At 38.9% G+C, this 21,159-nt stretch overlaps 3 protein-coding genes, 1 long non-coding RNA gene and 7 other non-coding genes across 11 annotated transcripts; 4 read left to right on the top strand and 7 right to left on the bottom strand.

Annotated features, from left to right (window-relative positions):
- The first annotated feature begins 14 nt into the window (after positions 1 to 14).
- LOC111341732 (uncharacterized) lies at positions 15 to 2,347 on the top strand. Its single transcript, XM_022948724.2, has 4 exons — positions 15 to 131; positions 354 to 377; positions 484 to 526; positions 1,962 to 2,347. Exons 1-4 carry the CDS (start codon positions 60 to 62, stop codon positions 2,048 to 2,050), a joined length of 228 nt encoding a protein of 75 aa, XP_022804459.1. The 5' UTR covers positions 15 to 59; the 3' UTR covers positions 2,051 to 2,347.
- Positions 2,334 to 4,050, bottom strand: LOC148734551 (uncharacterized). The gene is made up of 2 exons (XR_015998913.1): positions 3,543 to 4,050; positions 2,334 to 3,270 (listed from the first exon to the last, which is right to left on the bottom strand). It is a non-coding gene; the product is annotated as an uncharacterized LOC148734551 (long non-coding RNA).
- Positions 4,051 to 4,079: 29 nt separating this feature from the next.
- Positions 4,080 to 5,291, top strand: LOC148734550 (uncharacterized). The gene has a single exon (XM_088753947.1). The coding sequence runs from the start codon at positions 4,437 to 4,439 to the stop codon at positions 4,950 to 4,952; it is 516 nt and encodes a 171-aa protein (XP_088610073.1). The 5' UTR covers positions 4,080 to 4,436; the 3' UTR covers positions 4,953 to 5,291.
- A 2,776-nt stretch (positions 5,292 to 8,067) lies between these two features.
- Positions 8,068 to 8,140, bottom strand: Trnai-gau (transfer RNA isoleucine (anticodon GAU)). The gene has a single exon. It is a non-coding gene; the product is annotated as a tRNA-Ile (tRNA).
- A 1,308-nt stretch (positions 8,141 to 9,448) lies between these two features.
- On the bottom strand, positions 9,449 to 9,533 carry Trnam-cau (transfer RNA methionine (anticodon CAU)). The gene is given in 2 exon segments: positions 9,449 to 9,484; positions 9,497 to 9,533. It is a non-coding gene; the product is annotated as a tRNA-Met (tRNA).
- Positions 9,534 to 10,270: 737 nt separating this feature from the next.
- Trnak-uuu (transfer RNA lysine (anticodon UUU)) lies at positions 10,271 to 10,343 on the bottom strand. Its single transcript has one exon. It is a non-coding gene; the product is annotated as a tRNA-Lys (tRNA).
- Positions 10,344 to 10,536: 193 nt separating this feature from the next.
- Trnak-uuu (transfer RNA lysine (anticodon UUU)) lies at positions 10,537 to 10,609 on the bottom strand. The gene has a single exon. It is a non-coding gene; the product is annotated as a tRNA-Lys (tRNA).
- Positions 10,610 to 12,878: 2,269 nt separating this feature from the next.
- Positions 12,879 to 12,951, bottom strand: Trnai-gau (transfer RNA isoleucine (anticodon GAU)). Its single transcript has one exon. It is a non-coding gene; the product is annotated as a tRNA-Ile (tRNA).
- A 552-nt stretch (positions 12,952 to 13,503) lies between these two features.
- Trnak-uuu (transfer RNA lysine (anticodon UUU)) lies at positions 13,504 to 13,576 on the top strand. The gene has a single exon. It is a non-coding gene; the product is annotated as a tRNA-Lys (tRNA).
- A 705-nt stretch (positions 13,577 to 14,281) lies between these two features.
- Trnam-cau (transfer RNA methionine (anticodon CAU)) lies at positions 14,282 to 14,366 on the bottom strand. The gene is given in 2 exon segments: positions 14,282 to 14,317; positions 14,330 to 14,366. It is a non-coding gene; the product is annotated as a tRNA-Met (tRNA).
- A 4,138-nt stretch (positions 14,367 to 18,504) lies between these two features.
- Positions 18,505 to 20,107, top strand: LOC111338133 (galanin receptor 2b-like). The gene has a single exon (XM_022944563.2). It carries the CDS (start codon positions 19,154 to 19,156, stop codon positions 20,105 to 20,107), a length of 954 nt encoding a protein of 317 aa, XP_022800298.2. The 5' UTR covers positions 18,505 to 19,153.
- Positions 20,108 to 21,159: the final 1,052 nt, after the last annotated feature.

Here is a 21,159-nt window from a genome sequence, read left to right as displayed (position 1 = left end):
TACTAAGATATAATTTCCGCTTGGCGTCCACTTCTTAAAGTGTAAAATATCGTTCAAACATGGCGGATACTGAAACGAAGGTGAAAATTGAAGATACAGACCCCCAAAGTGTTCAAGATTTGACTGGATTTGTACCATTCGACATCTTCTCCTTTTAAAATGCTCTTGTTTTATGTGATCTTGTCTTTTGCCGTTGTTTGTGGCTATAATCATCTTTAAATTGTCAACGTAGTTTCGATTGCAATTCCTGATTTTTCACGGCCGTTATATGCATCAATTTTGTTATTGGATTTAAATGACAGTGTATTTGTTACTTGTCTTGTCTCTCCTGTTTCTTTTTCCTTCATTTACAGGTGCAAACTTTGCTTCAACAAATGGTAAGTACATGAGTTTTTTGTGCTCTTCCGGTTACTAGTATTTTGGTTTCGAAATTTCTGCGTCAGTACATTGTATGTTGTAAAACCTGTTGTTTCTAATTCATAGCAAGACAAGTTTCAGCAGATGTCAGACCAGATAATCACAAGAAATATCCTTTACTTATTGTTAGTATGGATGTGTACGCAGACATGTTATTTCACTGTTTCAAGTTGACAACATAACATTTATGCAATACATTTATCGACTGTAATTCTTGGATGCTCTCACAGAAGAAATGTCTAAACGTAGTTGAAATCCTTAAATTGTGTCATTATTTCGTTGGTAAGTTGCACAGGGTATTTCCTTTAACTAAACATATCTCTTTCCTTAAATTGAACTATTTTAAGTCTGAAAATGGGGAAAAAAGGGGGGAAAATTCCCGCTGGTGGAAGGTCTATTGGATATTGTGGGTGATTCTGGAATGTTCTGAAAATATATTCAATTCTCAAACCAATCAATGTCCCACGAGGGTTAAAGCTGCATAGCAATGACTTCTATTAAAAATATACTTTTGGTACAAACTTTGGTAGTGTTCTTCTACAGTACCCTGTACACTTAGGCATTTGCACTCTTAGTAAGCTGCCAAGCAGGATCTTGGATCATGACAAGGGTAATCATCATAAAAATTAAACCTTAGGACAGAGAGTGACCAGTGGTGTTGTATTCGTTTGAGGGGTGGTACAGTAACGAATTACGCAAACAATTAAGTTAGTCTGTTATCAGTGTTGGTTCGAACCAAAGATAAGTTAAATTCAAGCCTGTTGTGAAATGGCTTGTTTTTAGTAAACTGCATGGTTGCCAAAATGAACATCTAGCAAACCCTTTCACTCCCAAGGACCCCCAAGATATGATGGTGAATTCTCCCCTCTACCTGCTGCTCATTTCCTTGTAAATTAGTTCTAGCCCAGGGCCCAGATGTTTGAAGGCCGATTAGCGCTTACCCAAGGTTAAATTTTAATCCAGGTTTCTATATTTCTTTGTTCAAAAGCTGTTTTGGGATAATTTTCCCAATTCTTTTTAGCTCATTCAATCATTACATTGTAAATGAGTGGAAATAAGCTGAATTTTCTTTTAAAGCTTTTGGATCTGAAATCTAATTTCACACTAACCCTGGGTTATCCTAATCCACCTTTGAACAACTCGACCCAGAGAACAAGATAACAACTGCTGATAAGTTTGAGTATTCTCATTACCTGTTTGCTGGAAACTATATTGATATTATAGGGAGGAATTACATGTTAATCCCTTCTGGGAGTAAAAGAGTTACTCTGATGCTTGAGAAAGTAGTGTTTTTACAAAAGTTATTCGATAATCAAAATCCACTTTTCCAGGTATGAAGAATTATGACCTATAAAAATTGTGTGAAATATTTTAAATCTAGAATAGCCAGTCCTCTTTGACTGAGACATCAAAACTTTCCATAGCATTCTTTTCTTAATTGTTTGCATAAATGAATTGTTTCATGGGACTAGGAGATTTTGTAAAGTTTCACATGTTTTGCAGTTTAGCCCTTTAAACTGTTTTTCCTTGACTACTATTGGCACTCGACGACATGAGCACGCGAATCGATGATTTGGAGAAGAACATCGGTGACCTGATGAATCAAGCTGGGGTAGATGAGCCAGAAAAGTGATGAACACATCAAGAATGCCTTGTCACAGATGAAGTTCACAAAAGAGCTCAATGTACACTATAAACGAATACGACAACTTTAGCTACAATAACCACATTCAGAGCAGTATATTTTCAAGGATTTAGCCTTTCAATGTATGCATAATATTAGATTTGAACTGTTACTTCAATTTTTTCTTTTCTTGGGGGGAATAAGAACATCATACTAATGCTGATTTATAGAGTAAGCTTTGTCACTGTAATTTAGTTGTGATCTTTTTGAGACATGAAAGAATTGCAATAAATGTGATTAATTTGATACATGTAATTTCAGTTGATACAATGATGAAACTCTAACACAGATAATTTTTCCCACATTCTCAAATGTTTCAAAGTGGTTTCCATTGCCTTACCTGTATCCATGCAAAGAAACCTTGGAATCAAGGTTATGCATTTGAGGATGATTTTTGCTACTTAAGAAATCAATTTAGAATTCACAATTTTGGCTGGTGACAAGACACAGATTACACCCCTCACATAACTTCTATCCCACATTATTCAGGTGTCTGTTGGATGAAAATACATTTAGACACTTAATTTGACTATAAGAGTCAAGGAAGTCAAGTATATAGTGGGTTTCTTGTTCAAGGATGGTCATACTTTCTGTGTAGTTTAGAGGATTCTGGAGATGATCTGGTGCGTCCATTCATCAAAGAGGGAGACTGGGGACAAAGTGGCCTAAAAATAAATTAGAGTGGGTGTATTCGATGTATCAAACAACCCTTTTGTAAACAGTTATTGATATGCCAAAACTGTACTCAGGCATCACTCTCTTCATTATTAACTCACTCGACTGAAGACGTGTCCCTTAATGTAAACCATCTGTTATGATAACAGCCCAAACATATGGACACAAAGAAATTTATTTCCAATGAAAATGCACTTCTCCACTTTTAATTTAGAAGATCGCTTATTAGAGATTAAAATGTATGCTAATAGCTCTTTTCGATAAGTTAATGCGTTCTTAAACCAACACATATGACGCGGAATTCAACAAACCTTTGCTCAAGATAAAGATAAACGATAAAGGAAAAAAGTCAAGGTTATCCTTCTTCGCTGGCGGAGGCGTTGTGGCATTGAAAAGGTACAATGGGGAGGGCGTGGGTATCATCGATGTCTTACACCAAGACAAGCGCGCCTCCAAATCAAATCCTCCAGACTGTCTCTTTCGCGGTTAGACGTCTTTCCAATGCAGTGTTAAGTGAATTCGTAAACGATTAGTAACTGTACGTCACCGCTGAATTTACTAAATACCATTTCAAGAAGCGCGATGCTTAAGCAACGATCACGAATTTTTAATAGACTGACGAGCCCGAATATTTTGCAATACTGAATTTTATGAGGAGCGTTAGAGGGAAGTAGGGAAGTAGGGGGAACCGTGTGTTCGCCTAATTTTCGTTTAAAAAAGGGGAGGATTTAATGGCGACAACTACCAAAACCAAGACGCAACTTACCGCTTGAGCTTTCCACCGCAATTAAAATACCAGTTAACTTTGCTTTACATCACTTTCCGGCTCCACTTTTGTCGTCCAAATTGATGTTTTGTCGATGTGATATCAGTAATGAAGACGAATCATGACTAAGTGCGGGGGTTCGAGAATTGTTCGAGAAAACACATGCCTTTTATTTTTATTGTTCGAGAAAACACATGTCTTTTAAGAAATAAAAAGTTTTGTTAACAGCTTAACGCCTTTATATTACGTAAAGGTTGACCGAGCATTAATAATGCATCATTTTCTTACGAAGCATGATTGTGGGAGTCAAATAAAGATTCAATGTGCAATTTAATTTACTGAGGACTTCTCGAATGCACGCATGTGTGACCGATGCAACAAAATAATGTTCCACGATTTGCGAGCAGTTTCACAACATATCTATGACCTTATTCAAAGAGCCTCTAGAAAACAGTTGAATACATTACCAGGAAATGGTCCATCTTCGTTTGAATAGCCGAAATGAAAAATTGAGGCAAACGAGTGGTTTAATAACATTTGCGTTTAGGTATAGATTACAATAACAGCCGTGATGACGAAACAAGTTTCAAATGAGCCGGTTCGATTCGTAATGAATAATCAGTTGAATCTATTTCCTGGAGATCAAGTGATATTTTCCCACTTCTCAAGCGTGGTCTAAATTCCTCCCCTCCCTCCCCCTCTTGTCTATTAACAATCGTCCTCGTTGATACTGGAAGGAACCGACTCGTGATTAAACTGACTTGCACCGAAGGAGTCTTGAGGCTAGAGAAGCTAAGTCAGTTTTTTCGGTTGAAGAAGCCGTATTGAACAAGAATCTCATACTACAATTCCAGTTTGCTAAGCGAAACTTGGATAGGTTGAAACACACTTAAAATGGATCATCAAGATGGTGAAGGGGAAAACCGAATTCTGCACTACAGCTACAACCTCACAACGGAAAATAAGCCGGAACAGAGACCAAACTCATCTGGCAAAGGTTTATTCGGTAGATGGACAAGAAATAGTGCCATGTTTGGATCGGATAGCACCCTTAATCAGACGACGCTCTACCAAGCGGACGATGGGATGAAAAGAAGTAGAAGCATTCCTACGTTTGGGCGAAACATTCTGAATGGGAGCGATTTTAAAGAAAGTCCAGATTCTCAGGAAACTAAGAACATGTCCTCTAACGGGGAGGAAATGTCGGGCCTTTCAACGGCGACAAACGCTCAGAGTCCCGGGAAGACGGGTGATGGCTCACGAGAGCTTCGTTCACGCAAGTGTGGGCTCGGGGATCTAACAAACCGAGGAATCATGAGCCATAAACTCAGAAAAAAAGCTGTCTGTGATTCCTCGGACAACCTGCATTATCAAAGACAATTTCTTCGAGTCTTAAACAAGAGATTTTAAGGTACTTTTTTTCCCAGATGGACAATCAAAAAGCAATATACACCGAGACCACTTAGCAACTATAAAGTGTGGGTTTTCATTATATTTGGTGAGTTTGCATCTTGATGCGTTAGAGTTGAATCCGTTGTTGGCAGTGAGCGCATTTGAGAAAATCATGCGACTTGTGTATGAAGCACTTTTTATCGCCCTCATTAGAGAAAACGAAAATGGAATATCTCAATGACGTTTGTAAATAAGGAAAACTAAACGAGGTTCCTTGTATAAATATAATGATCGTGCCGAATGTTTTTCAAAGAATCTATCCTATGTGTAGAAATAAAATATCGAGTAACCACTAGATATTGCAAAACGTGCTAAACTACATAATCCGGGAGCCTTTTTTTTAATACATTTTCATCAGATATTGTTTTTTTCCCACATCTTGAAGTTAATAACTGTCTCATATTCGGCTCGTAAAAAAGACATTTCCTCTACTTATTTATTCTGTTTGCACGGTACAAAGTATCTCGTTACTCTCGAAACACACCAGAAGCTATTAAAAAAGATTATCATTTCAATGGGGAAAAAGAGGAAAAAACAATCGTCAACATGCAAATTTATCATTCATTTAATTTGGCTCTGAAACTATATTTGCATGTTTTTAAAACTAAATCTTCGCCAGCTGATATGATGCGAAATAGGAATTGTCCTCGTTTATGTTTCCCAACGACATTAAAACATCCCGTCGCACAGAGAAGTGAAATAATGCCATGAAAAAGGAGTTTTATTGAGCGTAATCGTTAGGGATATGCAGAAACAGTTGAAGTAAAATAATTCCATTGTTATGTATGTAAGTAAGAAATGAAATTTATGAATAAACATCACAAGATCGTAAACAAAAAAAGCCGACCTCAGCCGATGAACCGATCTGTCAGGCTTGCGAATATGATTTTAGTTTCGTTCAGGTTAATGAGACACGAGGAAACAGATCGTCATAAAGAATGAAAGACATTTGCTTCATAATCAGGTCGATACAAGAAAACTGATCCCAGAAATTTTTAGTTTTGTCTGTTTGTCATCAAAACGTACTGCCTTTTGGAAAGATTTCCATGTTACCCATGCTATACATCCAAAACCGTAGTCCCAAATAAGGCAATCTATTAATACGGTATTCATAATGCCGATTATGGGACAATGCGGAAATCTTGCCCTACTTTTCATTATTTCACCATTATTTCAAATATTATTTTTCCCGACTTAATGCTTTTTGCACTAAAGCTCCTTGCCGTCTAAATTTGGTCTCTCATCAACGAAACATGGGACAGATGATTGAAGATCCAAAGCCGGCTGAAGTACGTCAATGAAGTTGAAAGGTGCTACCGGGCGCTCGACTGGAAACAAGATTATTTCGTGTTTAAGCGATTTTGAGATGTCGTCGACGTGCAATCGGAGATGTGCTGCAGTAATTAGACAAATACGCAGCTTTGACTATAGATAGCGGCTATTAGACATCTTCCTGCGTCAGCAATGAGATAGTTTGCTAAATATACATCAGGTTACTGATGTTGACAAACTTGTGGTTTAAAGCACGGCACCCAAAAGCTTGTTTAAATCGAAATTAAATAACGTATAGTATTCAAACGAGGCGCCTGATTGTTTCGAACAGAGCGGGATTAACTTCAAATAATTCTTCCTTTCTAACTGCATATGATTGTGTTTTACTAGCAGAAAAGGCCACCAATTACCGCCTAGTGCTTGCTAACTAGCCAGCCATTACCGTACACCTATTTGCTCGACGTGACATAGACCGCCCTCATATAAACGCTCACCCAGTCAGAAAAACAACAACAGCAGTCTTCATTTTATCATTTTTCATTGATCGTTGAAATTATTTAAAAGAAAAAAAAATGATTATGATGATGATCATAACAAAGTGATTCCAGAATACAGTTGGCATCATTCCGTTATCGACTCAAAATAAATGGAGCCTACCTATTTCAGTGAGAAGCTGGAACACATGTTGTCAAAAAAGCCTTTCGCAAACTGCAATTTCATATATATCTTGTTAGAGGATTGGTATATAAAAACAGGTATCGCGAGCGTTAGCATTGTCAACTGTTTTACCTTAGCCCTATCGAGGTGCTTCGATAGCGCAGTAGGCAGCACGTCACTCTCATAATCCAACAAGATATCTGAAGGTCGTGAGTTCGATCCCCACACGGGGCAGAATTTTTTTTCAAAGTTGTTTTAAACAACTTACTGCAAAGTCGCACCATAGTACGATCGTCGCGATATTTACAATCGGAGAATTTGAATTCATTCCACCATTTTAAACAGAACCTCTACCTGAGGAAACCTACAATATGAATAAAACTAAGATGTCGCCCCCAAAGGGCTCGTTTAGGAGCAACTTGTAACTGGAAGACTTCCTGGGCCATCATTATCACGGTAGAGTATCACAAGTGTTTCGAAATAGTTTGTGATCTGCAGTGATTACTCAACATTCTTTTCCTGACGACACTTCACACTCAGTTATTTTACAGGAACAAGTCATTATCAAATTAGAAAAAAAAAAAAAGACAAAGAGTTACTGATAAAATGACTTTACTTGGAGGGGAAAATAATACATTATCTGTCTTTCTGGGGTGCTTGGACATATTTTGCAGCCAGGGAATGTCGATCTCAACGTATATCATGGAATGGGCACCACAATGCGACCGCTGTCCTGGTACATACTTTAAAGAGTACAAGTTCTCAGTTAGGGAAATTTTCCATCAAAATTTCTAGTAATCGTTGATTTAGGGATGTTTGCGGCTCATATCAAAGAGAACAAAGAATGTCGAAGAGAATGTGATTTCTTGGTATTCATATTAAGGGTATTTTCATGTGGGAATAGAGGTTTTGCACAGCAGCCATGTTGGATGGCAGGAACAATAGATTATTTTAGCCATGGGAAAAAATTTTCTTTCTTATGCAAAATATTTTCATTGTTCCTGCCATCCAACATGGCTGCTGTGCAAAACCTATCTACATTAAAAACTACAATGTACTGCATAGGTAAATTTGAGGCTTTCTTTTGATAAGTTTGCAGAGGGCCTAACTAAACAAAGAAAATAGTTCATTTGGGGTAAAATAATAGTCCGTGTGAGGTTTGAACTCACGACCTCGGCGTTATCAGCACCGCGCTCTGCCGACTGAGCTAACAGACCGCACCTTGCGATAAATATCTTAAGTGGAAAATCTTAATCCTGAGGTTAAGTTATCTCACGCATCATTGCCAACATATAAATTTTTCAAGACGAAGGAATGAGAACGAAATTATAGGAAAAGATATGGAGAATCCGCGGGTATCCATCAACATCTCTCAAAAGCTTTCAAAGTGGGTATTTTATTGTCTTGTGATAAATAAAATAGTATTTCTTTATCGCCAGGCAGAGGTAGTTAATTTGTTATAAATTTGCTCTCAATATAAGCATGAAAAGGTGTCAAACCAGTAAGATGTAGACCGGAGTTAAATAGCGGCTCTGTATTTCTCGTGCAGTCGTCTTGCGTCAGTTGACGCAGCTATAAGAACTTGCATGTTGATCGAACTTTATGAAACATGGTGCTGCTCTAACCACAACAACTAAAACCAGTCTAATTGAGATCTTGGAAAACTCTTGTAGACAGTTGGTGTGGCTAGGATAGAACTAACTTGGGGTCCGGGGTTGAAGAAGACATCACGAAGAAACCATGAATATGAGTCGTCCGGTTAGCTTAGTCGGTAGAGCATTAGACTTTTAATCTGAGGGTCATGGGTTCAATATTGGGCGGAGTCCCCAACACTTTTTTTCTTGCTTTTCGTTGTTGGTTCAGGGCATGATAGCGGTTGGATTCCGTACAGCTAAGACGACTTAAGTTAGAACAGACCGGTTGAGCGATGTACTTTCAGTGACATGAAGCACTTTTCTCACCACCCAACATTTCTCAGAAGCACCCAGTTAAAATCTATCATACAAAAGTCCAGCGGTCCCGAGAAAAAATTTAAAAAAATTACTACAAGGCAAAACAGCAAAATGGAATTACCCAAGCGTTTTGATTGGTTCTTATTTATAAGCAATCGGAGGACAGAGGAAGAAGAAAGAAAATATAGGAAAGAAAATCCAGGTAGATGAAAGCTAAGAGGGCTGCAAAAGAAAAGGAAAGAGAATATTTAGAAAGACTCGATCAAAACAAATGTATACTAAGTATAAACCGATAGGAGCTGGGCCCTTCTCATGCAGTTTCAAAGTCATAGCCGAGGCCTACTCTTACTTTTCATTTCTGGGAGAAGTACTCTCATTCGGTTGGCTCCTTGATTCGCATATGATGTAGTTTAATTAGAAGTGAATGAAAGAAACCTTTGTGGCAAAAAATGTATTTGAGAACAAAAATATGTTAATGCAGAATACCTTAACTCATATTCCTTTTTAGTCTTGCGGTCCATTCAAATAAAAGAGTCGTTTTACGGTTTCCTGAAAGACTGGCTTGGGTATAAAAACCCCGTGTGAGGATCGAACTCACGACCTTCAGATATCTTATTATGTTATGAGACTGACGCGCTGCCCACTGCGCTAACGAGGCAATTACAGTTATCTCTGTGAATGAATTTTTAACATATTCTTGTAAAGAGTTCGAGATACCCTGCATACGATAAACTCGCGCTCAGGCGTTCAGTGGTCTTCAGTAAGACGAAAACTAGACGAAAAAGTCTAGACTATAGGTCGCCCCAATAGCTCAGTCGGTAGAGCATCAGACTTTTAATCTGAGGGTCATGGGTTCAAGACTCATAGTGGACGTCGATGTTAATGATAATGGCATCTAGTTGTGTGAGAACAATACTTTCCATCTTTTAATCGAAGATAGCGTACTCCATCCAAGGAAATTTAATACTAATAATGATAATAACAATAGCAATAATAGTAATAATAATAATAATAATGATAGCAATATCTAGTTAGAGAACCCAACTCGCCAGGCGGTTTTCAGTGGGACCTTCAAAAATGAACTCATTGCCTAGTTGGTTATGCAATGCAATGTTAAAAAAATATAGAACGTGAATAATCTCTGGTACATTTCCGAAATTTCTGTGTATTGTCATCTTCCCCATGACCTTTTCACAGCTCAACCCTTCATTCAGACTGAAACCCTGCATAACGAGCCATGTTATGATGCCTTCCGTAAGTCAGCAGGGTAGTGTGAGTGAGTCCGATGATATTTTCCGCCATGCTTCTTCAATCTCTCTTGCACAGGTCTCACAGCTGCACCAATAGAAACTTTTTCGTTGAGCCAAGTTGTGTAGGAAAAAAAAAATTGTATGCCGCCCGATATGGGACTTGAACCCATGACCCTCAGATTAAAAGTCTGATGCTCTACCGACTGAGCTAACCCGGCTAGACAAAAGATGAAAGGTATTTTCCTTTTCAGAACTGTTATGCTGCCTTCCGTACTGGGTCAGGGTAGTGTGAGCGAGTCGGATGATTTTTACCGCCATGCTTCTTCAATGGCTCCTGCACAGGTCTCACAGCTGCACCAATAGAAACTTTTTTGTTGAGTTAAATTGTGTCGGTAAAAAAAAAATGTATGCCGCCCGATATGGGACTTGAACCCATGACCCTCAGATTAAAAGTCTGATGCTCTACCGACTGAGCTAACCGGGCTGAACGTGTAACTGGATGTGTAACTGGATGTGTAAGTATGAATTTTGTTTGTGAGCGCCGTACTGAGTCTAAATACGGGTTTTAAAAAGCGCCCATGAAAACCGTCTTGTGGTGAGCAAGGTGTTTTATGACACTGAAACTGCCGTGTGGAATCCATCTCCTCCCTCCTCGTTTTACAATCATGCAGCGATGTGTGAGCTGCGAAATAAGTCAATTTTGTTGGAAGTTTTCTGAATTGAGATTCGACGGATTTAACATGTCTGTCTTAAGTGCCAATGAAAAGTGAAAAGTAGGAACAGTTATTGTCAAACGGTAGTTCATTCCAATGTTTAAAACCTATCAATCTGGCATTGGTTATGTTCAGGCCTTCTTCGACGGCCATGTCCACGTCCCTTACACTAACTGTTTTCTGTATGGACGGATGAAGAAGAGCGCCTTATTTCACCGTCGGTAAATTCGTGATTAGTTGAAATGGTCATAAATAAATAGATAAGTAAATAAGATAAAATATCATGTGGACACTATAACCGTCAGTCAATCATCGTAGGAAGTATTATACAGTAAAATCTTAAAGTAAGGTAGATGCCAAAATCATGAAACCACATGCCAACGATTTTATTTAACCGCCTTGTTAGCAGTTGCCAGCGCGTCAGTCTCAAAGTTAAATTAGATATCTGAAGGTCGTGAGTTCGATCCACACACGGGGCATCCCTTTTTAAGTACCTTTACCCAGGTAATTTAACGGGAGGCAGCTTGGCTTTGAAATCTTAAAACATATGAATAAAAGGGGGTAAGTTTCCAAAGAAACTGTGGTGTTGCGTCGTTGGGAGAGTGTAATAAGACAATTTTGGTTTTATTAACTGAGTAAATTGGCCAACGTAAAGAGTTTCAAAGCTGACGATTCAAGCGTTAGCCCTTCGTCAGAGCGATCTTAAAACAAATTCTTTACTTACATGGCCAGCAAGGACCAAAACCATTATACTTTTTAACTTTTTAATTTATTTTTTATTTAAACAATTTGACCTCAATATCTTTTTCCATAAACAATTCTCTAATTCATTTCAAATCAAACTAATATTTCTAACCAGTGACACTGCAAAATGGGGTAACTTCCACCCGGAAGTAAAGAGTAAGGAGTATGGCTCGACTATGGCTCTTGCACTGCATAGTAAAAAAAAGCATGTGTTAAATTTTTGCTGAGGCGGGTTTCAACATGTATCTTGTTCTTTTACTAAAAATATTGAGTCTTTTTAAAGGCTTCTTGTCCTTTTTCTTTGCAGCCCACTTTGCTTTCAACTCGCTGTATTTTCTTTCTTCTCCATTAAGTTTTTTAAGAGCTTTCATTGTTTGCCAGATGTTGAAAACAATTTTGGCGTCTTTCTGTTTTTCCTCTGAAGAGACCGTGATCCTCATGTTCTCTTTGCAGTTCGTGTCGAGCCCGCTGTCGCTCTGGGACAGCTTGGTTGCCTTGATTGCTAGCCAGTCCTCGTAAGTCTTGTAATGTGGATTTAGCCATTTTGCCAACTGGTCTATCTCCTCTAGTCTTTTTCGTTCTTTTTCTGTGGTAACCTTCTGGACTAACTCATTTTGTTTTGCTTTTGTTTGTCCTGCAGCCACTCAAAGGATTTCCCACTGCCTTTGGTGTATTTTTGTCTCCCTCGCAGTTATTTTCTGAATCTTTAGAGATGTTAGCACTGGCTTTCTTCTCTGCCAACCAGATTTCGTATGATTTTCCAGGGGTGATTTGTTTACACACTTTTTTTCCTGCCCCTGACGCGTTTTGATCTCATGATTCCGTTCCATAAGTCATAGTGCTCATGGATTTTTTTTCTAACTTTGTTTCAAGCCTGTTCACTATTCTAATTTTACTTGGACAGGCAAATAATACATTACCTGTCTTTCTGGGGTGTTTAGCCATATTTTGCAGGACAGGGAATGTCGATCTCAACGTATATCACGGAATGGGCACCATAATGCGACCACTGTCCTATGCATGGTGCATACTTGAAAGAGTACAAGTTCTTAGTTAGAGAAATTTTCCATCAAAATTTCTAGTAATCTTTGATTTAGGGATGTTTGCGGCTCATATCAAAGAGGACAAAGAATGCCGATGCGAATGGGATTTCTCGGTCTTCATATTTAGGATATTTTCATGTGGGAATACATTAAAAACTACAATGTACTGCATATGTGCATTTAAGGCTTTCTTTTGATAAATTTGCAGAGGGCCTGACTAAACAAAGAAAATAGTTCATTTGGGGTAAAATAATAGTCCGTGTGAGGTTTGAACTCACGACCTCGGCGTTATCAGCACCGCGCTCTGCCGACTGAGCTAACGGACCGCACCTTACGACAAATACCATAAGTGGAACATCTTAATTCTGGTGTGAAGTTTTCTCCACGCACCATTGCCTAAACATAAATTTTTCAAGACGAAACAATGAAAACGAAATTATAGGAAAAGATATGGAGAATCCGCGGGTATCCATCAACATGATGCAGCACCTCTTAAAAGCTTTCAAAGTGGATTTTGTACTTACTTGTGGTAAATAAAATCGTATTTCTTTATAAGGTATTGCCAGGCAGAGGTAATTAATTTGGTATAAATTTTCTCTTAATATAAGCATGAAAAGGTGTCAAACCACTAAGAAAGACCCGGAGTTAAATAGCGGCTCTGTATTTCTCGTGCAGTCGTCTTGCGTCAGTTGACGTCGCTATAAGAACTTGCATGTTGATCGAACTTTATGAAACATGGTCCAGGTCTAACCACAACAACTAAAACTCTAAGTCTGAGTTCTTAGTAAATTCTTGTAGACAGTTGGGGTGACTTGAATAAAAGTAACTTGGTGTCAGGCGTTGAAGAAGACATCACGACGATTCTACGAATATGTGACGTCCGCTTAGCTCAGTCGGTAGAGCATCAGACTTTTAATCGGAGGGTTATGGGTTCAAGTCCCATATCGGGCGGAGTCCTCAACATTTTTTCTTGCTCTTCATTGTTGGTTCATGGCATGATAGCGGTTGGATTCCGTATAACTAAGACGACTTAAGTTAGAACAGACCGGTTGAGCGATGTACTTTCAGTGGCATAAAGCACTTCACCACCCAACATTTCTCAGAAGCACCAAGTTAAAATATGTCACACAAAAGTACAGTCGTCCCAAGAAAAATTCAAAACAGTACTTACAAGGCAAAACAGCAAAATGGAATTACAAAAGCGTTTTAATTGGTTCTTATTTATAACGAATCGGTGGACAGATGACGTCACCATTATTGATTTTCTGCTTCTTTATCATCTTTATAAAGAAGAAAGAAAATATAGGAAAGAAAATACAGGGAGATGAAAACTGCGTGGGCTGCAAAAGAAAAGGAAAGAGAATATTTAGAAAGACTAAAATATCATCAATAAAGGAACGAGATACAATAAGTGGTCTCGGCAAAAAAAATTTATACTAAGTATAAACCGACAGGAGAGGTAATCCCTTCTCATGCAGTTTCAGAAGCCATAGCCGAGGCCTACTCTTGCTTTTCATTTCTGGGAGAAGTACCTTTAATTATATTTGTTTTAGTCTTGCTGTCCGTGCAAATAACAGAGTCGTTTTAAAGTTTGCTTCTTTAAAAGCCTTACGGTTTCCTGAAAGACTGGTTTGGGTATAAAAACTTCAAAAACATTGCCCCGTGTGAGGATCGAACTCACGTCCTTCAGATTTCCTTTAAGATTATGAGACTGACGCGCTGCCTACTGCGCTAACGAGGCTGTTATATAAGTAAGCTGATCTTTTGACTGTTATACCTTCGTCAGAGCGTCAGCCCTTCGTCATTCGCTCACGTTCTGTCCACGGGTGGTGGACTCGCTTTTCATTTTTTCACGCGATTCAGACACCAGTATGTCAAGTTTGTGGATTCCATCTGATCTTCCTGAAGGTGGCCTAAAACGAAAAACAGATAAATTAATCAGTAAATGAAAAAATTGTAAAGAAGGTATCATACATAATTCCTCATTTTTCGCTGTTTATATTATTCTGTTGTGCGCTAGATGTCGTATGTGTGACACAATCTTTTCTCGTGATCTTTTTTTCTCGTGTGTTTTTTGTTTCAGGGTGAGTGCGATGTAACATTTTGATTCTTCGGGGAAGTTGGTGTTCCTTTGAGAAACCTCTCATACGTCAATCTCGTAACCAGACCCCTTATTGTATGTTCGGCTGTGGGAAGTCTTGGAGTAAGACTGTATTTTCTTATGTGCCACGAAGTATCTTGGAAGTTTCTATAAAGTTACGAGGTTGTTTTCATGCCTGGTATGGATAACACAAGGCTTGTTAAGTGATCCTGTTCCTATCGATTTAAACACTGCCATCGGCGCAAATAACTTGGTGTTTGCGAGTATCATCTGAAAGTCGCCTGCTTCACGAGCCTCAGCTGGAGTGTCACGGTCATCTCCTTTAGGATCATCCTGCTTCTCATTCGTAGATGAAACTGTATAAAAAAAGGTAAAGCTAAAACATTTTAGAATTCGATCGAACAGAGGACATGACTGAAAACTCACGTCCTTAATGAAAGTCCTCACTGGAGTCAAGGGATAAGTTGTGTGTCATAGGAATGTCATTGATCTGGTTCGTTCGAGCTAATTGGGCATTCTCATCGCGTTATTGTTGTTTCATTGAATTTCATCTTGATTGGTTAGTTTCGATCCGTTACAAAAGTTCTGTCACACCGTTCGTTTCGTTCCAATTCATCATGTCCATGCTATGGGTGAATACCTCTGCTTAATTTTTTTTTGCGGCGCGGCTGGTTGTTGAAAACTGTTTGGAAGGGACTTTTCTAAGCTTGTTAAACACCTTTCAATAAAACCCGCACGAAATTAACTATAAGAGATGATCTTCATAGTGGGTGAAAATTCTCATAATTCTGGTCAGTTAAAAGACCACTTCATCGTATTCTCTTTACACTACGGCCACCATTAGAAAGAGGAACTACAGGTGAATCCAAAATTAAATAGTTTGGATCAGCATTCGTATGCGATGTTCTTAGTTGTACAAATCCAAATATCACCAGCGCTGTCTGTAGTCCTTAGGCCTCGGTTTATCGCTGTTTCCGATTCATCCTCGTTGTTTGCTTCTCTAACAATTTCTATTTCATCTTTCGAGATGTTCTCTAACTCTTGTGTCTCTGGTTTCGGTGCTTCTTTTTTTCTCTTGCATTTTGGATTCCTTTTGCGCCTGTGGTGGCAGTTGACCGCCGAAAAGCTTCGGGACTTAAAAGGAGGTATTTCTCAGCGATTTGGGTCAAGGGAAAAGGTGGCGGATTTGATCGGCGTGGCTCGTGACTTTGTGTCCGACGGATATTCGGCTTGTCTTCGTTAATATTCGGTTTGTCGTCGTTAATAATCACGTGTGGAAGGGTAAGAGAGGATAACTGGTGGTAACTAAAGTGTAACGACAAATCTTAAGAGACGCCTGAAAGGGCCATTGTCTCCACTACAAATGACAGGCAAACGAGGCTCTATGAGCCAAAGGACTAACGGGCGTACGTGGTAACGGGCTTACAGGCTTACGGGCCTAGAGCTAAAAGGCTTTGGGGATTACGGGTTTACAGGCCTAGGGGCCTGCAGCTGCGCGCTAACTGGCTTTAGAGATTACGGACTCGCACATAAATTATTTCCATGTAATTTCATTGATTTCAAGTCGAAAAAAATAAAGATAAATTTGATTTGAAACATTTTACAACAAATAAAAAATTACGTATGATGCACGATCCTCGCAGTGGAGGGCGCTATTTATGCAATACCGAAAACCAGACCTGAAAAAAATCAGGCCTGTACGGGATTCGAACCTGGGCTTGTTAGCTCAATGCTCATGTGGGAATACATTAAATACTACAGTGTACTGCATTCCTATTTTATAAACCCCCTTTCCCTTCCTACAGTCAAAAACAGACACCCCATTCCACAAACCCTTAACAAACCCTTACCTACTACAACCCTAATCTAGCACTAACCCTAACCCTAAACCTAATCTAACACTAACCCTAACACTAACTAACACTAACCCTAACCCTAATATAATTCTAATTCAACAAACCCTAAGAAAACCCTTGCCTATTACTAACCTTTACCCCACCCAAACCCTAACCCTAACCCAACCCTAATATAACCCTAACCCTAACCCTAACCCTTACTAACACTAACCCTAACCCTAATAAATCTCTAACCCTAACTATAATCAAAACTCAAATAAAAAATAAGCAATTTAACCCTAACCCTAAATACTTCGCCCTCTCTTTCTAATAGTTACTCTTAGATAATATTTTAACTTCATTTTATTTTATTTTGATTTTATTTACTTATTTATTTATTTATTTATTTATTTTTTTTATATTTTAATAATAATATATAACATATATTTTTTACAATTTTAAATTGAGTTTAGGAGCGTGCTGTTGTTACAGAAGTCGCTCCCTCAATTTTAACACCTAACTTTTATGTTCATTTTACACACTCATTCCCACCCTTGCATACGCTTTGTTCCTTTTTTACCCACTGATCACGAGTTTGCTCATCAGTGGAGTGGGAACCCATTTTCATGGGATCCCATACATCAACACCAAGGGAAGCCACAAAGGTTGCTAGTGAAACTACTGGTTTAATATATTTAATACTATACAAACGTCTGTTGTAATAAGTTCGCATCGATTTTCTGGAATCAGGTGTTGTTTGTTTATCACGTCCCTGAGTCCCCGTGCGTCACTGAGTCCCGACTTCCTCGCGTCCTTCTTCCTCGCGTCCTTCTTCCTCGCGTCCTTCTTCCTCGCGTCCAACTTCCTCGCGTCCTTCTTCCTCGCGTCCTTCTTCCTCGCGTCCTTCTTCCTCGCGTCCTTCTTCCTCGCGTCCTTCTTCCTCGCGTCCAACTTCCCCGAGTCCCCGGCGTTCCCGAGTCCCCGGCGTTCCCGAGTCCCCGGCGTTTCCGAGTCCTGAGCATCACTTCTCCGAGTCCCACGTCCCACGTCAGCCTCCTTTTCAACAAAATGGAAATAGAGAAACACCGAGGTACGTTTTGTAAACAATCATTATCGGGAGGTGTTGACTACCCTGCTAAGCTATATCGCTATTATGGGATCGATGCAACAATTTCAGGACTGCAATCTCATTTTGTGATACAGCAATATGGACGGTAAGATGATATTATGTTAAATAAGCTGTAGATTGGATGTAAAATGAGAAACAATTGCGTTTGCGTGTAAATGTGTAAAATCAGCTCATTTTATCCAACTTTAAAATTTGATTTAAATCGGACTGAATCATTTCGCCAAAAAATCCTTTGGCGATCGAAAAGAGCTACACTTTGCCTTCCAAAAGTAGTTAAATAACTGGTTACTTTTGACCTATTTTTAATCTTGATCAGGAAGAAGGTCAGATAAATTCAATTAGATTGTGTAAATAAACGATCAAGAACTTTTTAAATTGCTGTCAACATATGTATTGATGTTGTTTTTCAAGATTTGGTACTTTTTATCGGTCCAAGTGTTTTCAGTTTGTGGTACGACGCACCGAGATTCGTCTAAAACTTTGAGCTTCAAAAGCGGCATTTTGGCGAAATTCAGTTATTATCGATTTTCTCGAAAAGAAATCGATATTGAGCCAAACGAAGTATCCACTGCTTTGTTTTTCCAAAAGGCCTACCTAACTTGAGAATATGAGTCGAATCGATTTTTTGGCTGTTGCCACCAAATGTTTGACCATTGGTACGTTAGCTCACGTTCTGCAATATGTTACGTTAGGTTTAGTGAGTATGCATGGTAAAAAAATTGCCCGGAAGTCACAAGATGTTATGTAAGCGCTCAACCATTTATTACCCACCTCTCTATACTCATGGATTCAAGCACATTTAGTTTCTTGTTGCAATTTTGACCTTTTAAAAATTAAAACAATATTGATAAACAACTTTAGAACTTTAATGTAATGACGAAGAAGAAATTAAGGAGTGGAAAATTTTATTCAAAACTGACGTAGCTTCATCGCTTATTTAAAAAATGACCACGAATCTGGCGTGCCATGTCTTCAACTTAGCGCTCGTTCTTAGTTCAAAGATTTACTTTGCGTCTGACGAATTAAGTCAGCCATTTGTTTTGACACCTGTCCGGTACACTAGCTTCCTTTGTATTTGAATAATCTATTGGTGGCTTTGTCGTTCATTGGGATTACTTTTGTGAAACCATTTCATCTTTAGCAGAAAAGAAATCAAACCTGGATCAGGTATGTTATAATTGAACCACTGATCGGAAAGGTAAGATTTACCAACAGACGTATTTTTGCCAGTGAAAGAGCCGTGTACTTATTAAGTTTCAAATATCATAAATCGTATTCGACAGACACAACAGGTGAAATCATTTTCAGTTGATCCGAAAAAAAACTCACTATTTTTTCAAAATGAAAAAAGCTTAAATCTCCTTGAAAAGTAAGTACGGCACAGATTTTTCAATCTTTTATCTTGGACTAATCATACATTTCTCTCCACAGAAAAACAACACTTTTCGTTTAACTGAGCCACAATGATAACTGACAGAACGCAAAATATTTTGTCGGTGGTCTTTTCTATCTTAATGATCTTCAATTTGATTCCAAACCTACTGGTACTGCTTGTTTTAATTCGCTCAAAGTCCAAGAAGAATACAATCAACTACCTTTTCCTCAACTTAGCACTGGCTGACATTCTGGTGGCAACATCTCTGATCCCTCAATATGTGCTTCGTCCCGTATATACCCACCCTGATGGATGGGCTGGAACATTCATTTGTAAGTTGTTTACAGGGGGGTTCACCATGTGGGTTGGAGGGTGCGCTGCTACTACCATGCATGTTATGATCGCCATCGAACGTTTCTATGCTACTCGAACCAGCACTATAGCACGACAATTACCGAGGAAAAAACTAATGTGGATTATTGTCTCTGGTTGGATTTTTTCCATTCTTTCAGAGATTCCTCCAATGACCGTAATGATTTATGACAAAAATCATTCATCATGCTTTGAAAACTGGTCTCAACTTGTACATGGCAAGATTTACACCGTCTTTACTTTCGTCGTGGACTTCTCAGTTCCTCTCGTGCTGATGGTTGTTCTATACGCCAAGACTGTGAAAACCCTTTGGGGCCCATCAATAACTTCGGGCACTTCATTGGCGGTAGTCAAATCACGCAAGCGAATCACGAAAATTGCCATAATAGTGACGGTGCTTCACGCATTGTGTTGGCTTCCAGACGTGACATCATACTTGATAGCCTATCACGTTCCTGGATTGGTGGAATATGGGTCCCTAATTTACCACGCATGCGTCATACCTGTTGGTTTAAGCTCGTGTTTGAATCCGATCGTTTACACTCTTCAAAGTCAAAGATTCAGGCAGGAGCTGCGAATGTACATTTGCCACTGGTTACCGGCGAATAAAGTATCAACTGCTGATTATACAGTTGAGATAGGAATTTCAAAACCCTGGAAAACGCGATAGGGCGAGTGTTTTTTTCCGGCTTCTTGTGGTCTACAGGTGTATTTTGCTTTCACTGCTTTTTTTTTTTTTTGAAATCCGATTTCCTACAAGAGAGCTTCCTGTCCTAAAAAATCCAGTTTTTCGTACCGACTGGCTAAACGACGATAAGACCATAGTAATCGGAACGAGACACTGAACAACTCGCCAAATTCAACATAGACTCCATGCCGGCAGGTGAAACTGAGTAGCATCGCTCCAACCAGCAGAGTCAAGAACCTAGGCTGCTGGTTCGATGGACAAGTTGAGATAAACACTCAGATAAATAGCATCTGTAACACCGCAAATTTTCACTTATACAACATCAAAGGATAAGAAAATTTCCTAACTTTGAATGTACAAAGATTCTAGTAAATGCTTTTGTAACTAGTCGTTTGTACGTTTGTAATAGCCTGCTATATGGGTTGCCTAACAGCCAACTACATAAACTACAGAGAGTGCAAAATGCGGCCGCTCGCCTAATCTGCAATGTAGGTCGTTTCGAACGCATCACCCCTTCACTGAACAGGCTCCATTGGCTACCCATTAACTACAGAATACAGTTCAAAATTCTTCTTTTTGTACATAAAGCCCTCAACAGTATTGCTCCCCCTTATATATCTAAACTTGTAGAACTGAAACCAGCCTCAAGATACAATCTCAGAAACTCTGATGATACGTTTTTACTGAGTAATCCTTCTTTAAAGAGTCGTATCACATTAGGTGACCGCTCCGAGCTACCGAGAGACATACGTTATGCCAATACTGTACATATTTTTAAGCGTCTCGATAATCAAGAGTGTACAGATTGTAAAGACTGTACTGTTAGAATAGCATACTGTAATGCGCTTGTGAGCATCTGCATATGTAACACGCGCAATATAAGTAAATAAATTATTATTATCATTAAAAAGGTAACAACGCTACAACTTTTCATGGCTCACTGAATTGCCATATTTCCTAGATAATGGGCCTCCGCTTCGCACGCGGGAGTACCACATGAACGTTGAACATTTTACTGTAAGTGAAAGCTTGCG

The sequence above is a fragment of the Stylophora pistillata genome, chromosome 3 (assembly GCF_964205215.1).
Source record: "Stylophora pistillata chromosome 3, jaStyPist1.2, whole genome shotgun sequence".
In the NCBI taxonomy this organism is placed as follows: Eukaryota; Metazoa; Cnidaria; class Anthozoa; order Scleractinia; family Pocilloporidae; genus Stylophora; species Stylophora pistillata.
The sequence above is the reverse complement of the archived record's forward strand: the minus strand, read 5'-3'. Positions and strand labels throughout refer to the sequence as shown.

Excerpts from the sequence above, each read along its gene's own strand:
- LOC111341732 (XM_022948724.2), top strand. The coding sequence starts at position 60 with ATGGCGGATACTGAAACGAAGGTGAAAATTGAAGATACAGACCCCCAA. Across the intron at positions 378-483 it reads AAACTTTGCTTCAACAAATG|CAAGACAAGTTTCAGCAGAT; the intron begins GTAAGTACATGA and ends TCTAATTCATAG. Across the intron at positions 527-1,961 it reads AGACCAGATAATCACAAGAA|TCGACGACATGAGCACGCGA; the intron begins ATATCCTTTACT and ends TACTATTGGCAC.
- LOC148734550 (XM_088753947.1), top strand. The coding sequence starts at position 4,437 with ATGGATCATCAAGATGGTGAAGGGGAAAACCGAATTCTGCACTACAGC.
- LOC111338133 (XM_022944563.2), top strand. The coding sequence starts at position 19,154 with ATGATAACTGACAGAACGCAAAATATTTTGTCGGTGGTCTTTTCTATC.